We start from the raw sequence: 6,218 nt of genomic DNA, 5'->3' as shown, positions 1-6,218 counted from the left end.
GGGGTGCGGGAGTGTCGGGGGCAGCCGTGCTTGGGCCACTTCTCACTCAGCACCTGCAGGGATGGTGGCGAGCAGCCTGCAGAGCCACACACAAGAGGGGTTTACAGCCCTGACGCCGTGAGGAGAAGGAATCCTTCCCTTCCAGGGGATCCCAGAGTTTGTGACAGTGCTCAGAAACCCCAGCGTGGAAGATCCTGCTGGAGGGGCAGTGCTGAACACCAGGAACACCACCCAGTGGCCTCGCCCTGGGCAAGATGGAAATTCCTAATCTGGGAGTTTAAAGCATCTTTCTACATCCCAGCTAGCACAGCAACCTCTTTTTCTACCCGGCCACTCCCAGAACTGATGATCTGAAGACATCTCGTCAGCACTCCAGAGAGCTCTTCTCTCCAGCACGTGTCCCACCCTCACCGAGAGAGCTGCTCCAGACAGACAAGGGGTGTATTAAAAGGAATTTTGAATAAAGCTTCAAGACAAGAGCCTTGATCAAACCCCACGTGTCACACGTGGAAGGAGACAAACAGCAAAACCCCCACCAGGCTGAGGCAGAGACTTCAGACAGCAGGTTAAGAGGAGAGGGAGGGCAACAAGTGCCACTCAGAGGGGGTACCAGCCCCCTCCCCAGGAAGGCAGGAGCAGCCTGTCCCACAGAGGGGTCCCCACAGAGCCCCAGTGACCAGGCTGGCTCCACAAGCAGCGTGCACAGGGCTGCAGGAGCCTTTGGCATTCCGAGAGCATCAGGCTGATACCAACCCCTTGGCTGGCACTGGTGCCAGTGAGCTGTGCCACGGGGCAGGGTGCTGGGTGCTCTGTCCTGGAGGGCACCCAAGAGCAGGAAGTGAGGAACGTGTTCAGGCATCTCTGCTCTGGGGAGCCCCCCCTGCAGTGCTGGGGCAGCTCTGGAGTCAGCACAGCAGAGCCAGGGACCTGCTGGAGTGGGGCCAGAGGAGCCCCAGCAATGCCCCGAGGGGGGAACCCCTCTGCTGGGAGCCCAGCAGGAGAGAGTTGGGCTGGGGCAGCTGAGAGGAGAAGGCTCCAGCTGGGGAGCCCTGCTGGGGGCTGCCAGGGGCCTGCCAGAAAGCTGGGGGGGACTTCTGAGCAGGGACAGTTGGGACAGGACAAGGGGGATGGTTTGAAACTAAAAGAGGGAGATTTAGACTAGAGAGAAGGGAGAAATTTGTGATGCTGAGGGTGCTGAGCCCCTGGCCCAGGCTGCCCAGGGAGGTGGTCGCTGCCCCATCCCTGGAACCATCCCAGGGGCGGTTGGACCAAGCTCTGAGCACCCTGCTCTAGCTGGGGCTGTCCCTGCGCCCTGCAGGGGGTTGGACAGGATGAGCTTTAAAGGTCCCTTCAACCCAGGTGGTGCCACACCCCCCTCACCTACCACCAGGGTGGACCCACACCTCCCAAGGCCACCTCCTCCCTGTGCTCCTGTACGGCCTGAGGGCACCAGGAGACCCTGACCTGCTGCAGGAGCTCCCCAGGGCAAACAGCAGCTTCCCTCTGCCAGACTCACCAGGGAGACCACACCAGAGGCAGCACAGGGACCACCCACTCCCAGGACAGAGCTGGGCACAGGCTGCAGGAAGGGCCTGAAGGATTTAACACCCACAAGAGGCTCCAGCTTCCAATTCATCTCTTGAAATAAAACTGATTTTATTGCCAAGCTGTTTGCCCACTCGAATAATGCTTCTCCTCCCAAAGATCCCACAACTCCCCCATGTGTTGGAGAAGGTCAAACACCCAGTTACTTGTTGCAGTATTTATTTGGGCACCCACCACAGAAACCATTTCCATAAGCCAGAGGACAGAAATAAAGATCTTCAGTCTCAAATCATGGAGATCTCTGAACACTGAGGAAGGCACCAAGGATCAAACCTGACACCAGAACAGAGCTGCCCACCCTGGCCTGAGCTGGGCTGGGGCTTTGTTTGCACAGGGTAACAAACCACAACTGCTTTGTCCTCCCCAGGCTCCTGTCCCAGGGATCCAAACCCACCCAGGGAGTCTCAGAAGCCTGCAGAGCAGACCCAAATATGAACCACTCTGGTTACCCCTGGGTGGTACAAGGCAATCCTGCTCCTGGGGCTCTCCTCTGCCAGAAACAGGTCCTTGAACTGACTGATCACCCAAGAGAAGTCCCCAGCAGTCCTGGTCTCCAAACTGAGAGCCCTGAGGATCTCAGCCAAGGCAGATGGACAATCACAGGCAAGAATTACCCCCAGAGGACCCCCAGGAGCAGCCCCACAATGCAGCCCCCCCACCTGCCCCAGGAATTTGCCTCCTCTGGGCCATGGCACAGATAGGGGCTGAGCTCATTTTGTCACAGTATTTTTAGACTCTGTCTCAGGGGAGAATCTGTTGATATAAACAAGTGTGAGTGGCAAGCACCAGCCCTTGAAAGGTAAAGAGCAGTGACTGAATGAAGGGGGAACAGACAGAGCAGCTTTATTTCCCTTCATGTCACCAGGAATTCGGGTCTGGCTCCTTTGTCAGAGGAAGGAAACATGCTCTTGAAAGACATTCTTCCAGGGGGCTGATCCAGCCTGCCAGGAGCAGCCCAGGCCAGCAGCACTGTGCAGGAAGGGCAGATAAAGGACGTGGTTTGTCAGAAGGTCCCCACACCCACCTTCCCCTGCTCTCCAGCCCCCATCTCAGGACAGAAGTGCCCACAGGAAAGATCCCAGTGCTCCCAAGGCAGCAGCAAGGTCAGGGCAGCCCAAGCAGCTCAGGCCACGGCCGTTGTCTCCTCCCCTGCCTGCAGCTTCTTCCTCTGCTCCATCTTCTTCTGCAGTTTCCTCTTCAGCTGCAGTTGCTTTTTCTTCTGTAGTGTCTCCTGGATCTTCTCACGGCACCTCTTGTTTTTCCTCTTGATCTTGGCCAGCTCAGCCTTCCTTTTAGCCTCCAGGTCTGGATCCTGCAAGGGCAAACGCCAGGACACCAGTGCCACTGCTCTGCCCTCCCAGGCTGCCCAGGCTGCTCCCCAGCCCGTGGCTGAGCAGGCTGCAGAAATCACCCAGTGCTCCAGCTCACTGCTTAACATCAGCCAGGCTTTGAGAGAAAACCTCAGCACCCAAAGGGCAGTGAGGCAGCCACAGCACAGCAGTGGGGAGCTGTCACCTTCCCCATGGATGGCATGATGCCAGCTCCTGGTTCATTTAGGGAGGAGCAACTCTCACCTTCCCTTCAAGGATCATTTGTTTCCTCTTATTTATTTCTTTCTTCTCATCAAAATCTGTTCCCTCCAGCTCCTGTCAAAGCAAAAGGGGCAGTTGGTGATCAAGCCTGAGATGGAGAGCAGCAGAACCTCACCCATCTGGCAGCCTGCAGCCCTTCCCCACAAAGTACCAGCCTCAACACTCAGCAGCATAAAACTGCTCCAAAACCATCCAACAGCAGAGCACAGCCAGGGAAGAAAACAGAAAAAACCCTCCCCACACACAGATCCAAGTACTTCCACTAGAAAAGGAACAAAAGTTCTGGTTTATGTGCTCTGCATATCCACAGCCAGAGGGGAGACTGGAGCCAATCCCCTGGTTACACCCAGATCTCCCATCCCCTGAAGGTCAGCTTTGCACACTCACTATTTCACACTCCCTCCTGGTGACGTTGACGTGGGTGAGGATGTTGAAGACAGACTGCTCCTCCACAGAGAACTCCTGCAGCTTCAGCTCTGAACCAGGGCGAGACGTTCACACACCACAGTTGGTGACAGAATCCAGGGGCAGATTCTCAGCCAGTCAAACATCCCAGTATGGTCCCACTGATAACCAGTGGAACTGTTGTATGCCATGACTAACACTGAGTTCTTCAGCCTCTAACAAGGTATGAAATCCTTCCCCTCACCTACAGCTCTCCACAGGATAAGACATTGCATTCATTACATCTAGTCCCTAAAAAAACCTGAAGTCAGAACCTAAGCAAAGCAACTGGTTCTTTTGGTCCCCAGCAGCACACAGGGTAGCAGGGAAGGAAGGAAGAATCTGGCTGCTTTAATAAAAAGGTTACAAATAAAGTTCAACACATTTTCTCCTCCACTAGAAGCAGCAGGAAGACAAACTGCCACACTCCAGAGCAGAACCAAAAGCTGATGGAGATCCAAGTGCTCCTGCTCTTTCCCAAGCCTTACCCACAGAGGGAAGAGAAATCATTTTAAAGCTCCTGTTTTGGGTTGTGCAGCAGAGCTGCAGGTCCCACAGGCACAAAGGGACAAACCCAAGCCCACGTTTTACCCACTGGTGACCCTCTACTCACTGATCTCCTCCTCGATGGCATGGACGAGGTGGATGTCATACTGTGTCACCAGGGTAATGGCCAGTCCCTTCCGGCCTGCAGGGTGAGAACAGAGTGCTGCAGAAACCCTGACAAGCAGAGGGAGGAGCAGCCCAACCCACCCCAAATTCCACCTGCCCCAGGGCTCAGCCCAGCACGGCCCCGAGGGGTCTGTATCTGCTCTGGAAACTCAGCTGGTGGCTGGTGCAGCTCAGGGCTGAGCAGGGTGAGCCTCGGGCAGGCTGCTGAGCTGCAGATCCCAGCAGATCTGGCAGGGGTGGGGAGTCTGCCCTGCAGCTGCTGTGGAGGCTGCTGGGGCCCCCCCAGGCTCAGCCCCCCCCAGGGGCTTCCCCGCTCACCCGCCCGCGCCGTCCGCCCAACCCGGTGGATGTAGATCTTGGGCAGCCCAGGAGTGTTGTAGTTGATGACAACTTGCACTGCAGGAATGTCCAGACCTCTGGAAGGCAGGGGGAGAGAAGAGAAGTTGAGAAATGCTGCTTTCACACCTGCAGGTGAAGCTCCTGTCCGTGGCTTTCTCCAGGAGCCCCACATTCCCATGGACACAGTCTGCGTTGGCTCAGGCTGACTCTAGGACCAACCTTCTCCTCACTAAACTCTCACAAAATGCTCCATCACCTTGTAGCTGCTGTTCCATCCTAGACCCAGAGCCCACACAAAGCCTCCCAGAAGCCATCCTCCTGCTAGAACACAGGCCCCTGCTGCAGCAAAGGGTCAGAGCTACGTCACACACCAGTGGGCCCCAAAACACAGCTCACAGATGTTCCACAGCAGGCAGGACCAACCCTGTCCTACCCTTAGGGGGAACAGCCAGCTGAGGATGAGCCAGCATGTGCCCAGGTGGCCAAAAAGGCCACCAGCATCCTGGCTTGGATCAGCACTGGTGTGGCCAGCAGGGCCAGGGCAGAGATCTGGACTCCCCCAGACTGGGCACTGGGGAGGTCACACCTCGAATCCTGGGGTCAGTTTTGGGCCCCTCACTCCAAGGACCTTGAGGGGCTGGAGCGTGGCCAGAGAAGGGCAACGGAGCTGGGGAAGGGTCTAGAGCCCAAGTGGGGGGAGGAGCAGCTGAGGGAGCGGGGGGTGCTGAGCCTGGAGCAAAGGAGGCTCAGGGGAGACCTTCTGGCTCTGCCCAGCTCCTGACAGGAGCCTGGAGCCAGGGGGGGGGTCGGGCTCTGCTCCCACGGGACAAGGGACAGGACAAGAGGAAACAGCCTCAAGTTGCCCCAGGGGAGGTTGAGGTTGTCTCTGGGGAACAATTTCTGGCCCTGGAGGGTTGCCCAGGGCTTTGCCAGGCCGCCCAGGGCAGTGGTGGAGTCCCCACCCCTGGAGGGGTTTCCAAGCTGTGGAGATGTGGGGTGAGGGACACGGGGCAGTGGGGACCTGGCAGGGCTGGGGGATGGTTGGACTCGATGATCTGAAAGGTCTCTACCAAACCAACTGCTTCTATGCCTTTAAATCTCTCCTCCTGCTACACCCAGCCTAATCCCCTCAGGGGGCTGGTGCTTAAAGAGCCAGTCTCAGACCTTTGGGAGGAGACCAGGTTCTTCCCTTACCTGGCAGCAACATCAGTGGCAATGAGAATCTTACAGATGCTGGATTTGAACTTGGCTAAAGCTGCAAATCGCTGTCGCTGGGAGAGGAGAGAATTCTGTGTGAGGGGAGCTGGGAGCTGGGGAGCTGCAGGCCCTGGGCAGGTCCCTGGCATGCAGCTGGAGGTGCCCATCTCCCACCTCACTCCCCCCCTCACCTGCTTCATCATGGAGTGCAGAGCGATGGAAGGGAAGCTGTATTTCCTCAGCATCATGTTCAGGACCTGGCAGTCCCTTGAAGTTAAAAATATAAATGATTTATTGCAAGGAAAGGTGAAGCTGATGGATCAGGCCAGAGCTGGGGACCCTTGAGAAGCACAAGGGCAGGGGCAGGGA

The 6,218-nt window shown here is 56.9% G+C and overlaps 1 protein-coding gene across 1 annotated transcript; it reads right to left on the bottom strand.

Annotated features, from left to right (window-relative positions):
• Positions 1–2,315: 2,315 nt before the first annotated feature.
• On the bottom strand, positions 2,316–6,116 carry LOC103770670 (probable ATP-dependent RNA helicase DDX49; the record flags this gene model as incomplete). The annotated part of the gene is made up of 8 exons (XM_008937944.1): positions 2,316–2,358; positions 2,817–2,917; positions 3,180–3,251; positions 3,585–3,673; positions 4,255–4,329; positions 4,632–4,729; positions 5,847–5,923; positions 6,041–6,116. Coding segments are annotated over 8 exons (631 nt in total), but the record flags the coding sequence as incomplete, so codon positions are not given.
• Between the last annotated feature and the right edge of the window lie 102 nt (positions 6,117–6,218).

Source organism: Merops nubicus, unplaced genomic scaffold (assembly GCF_000691845.1).
Source record: "Merops nubicus isolate BGI_N331 unplaced genomic scaffold, ASM69184v1 scaffold20853, whole genome shotgun sequence".
NCBI lineage: Eukaryota > Metazoa > Chordata > Aves > Coraciiformes > Meropidae > Merops > Merops nubicus.
Note: the sequence above shows the minus strand (reverse complement) of the source record. Positions and strands in the feature narration are given on the sequence as shown.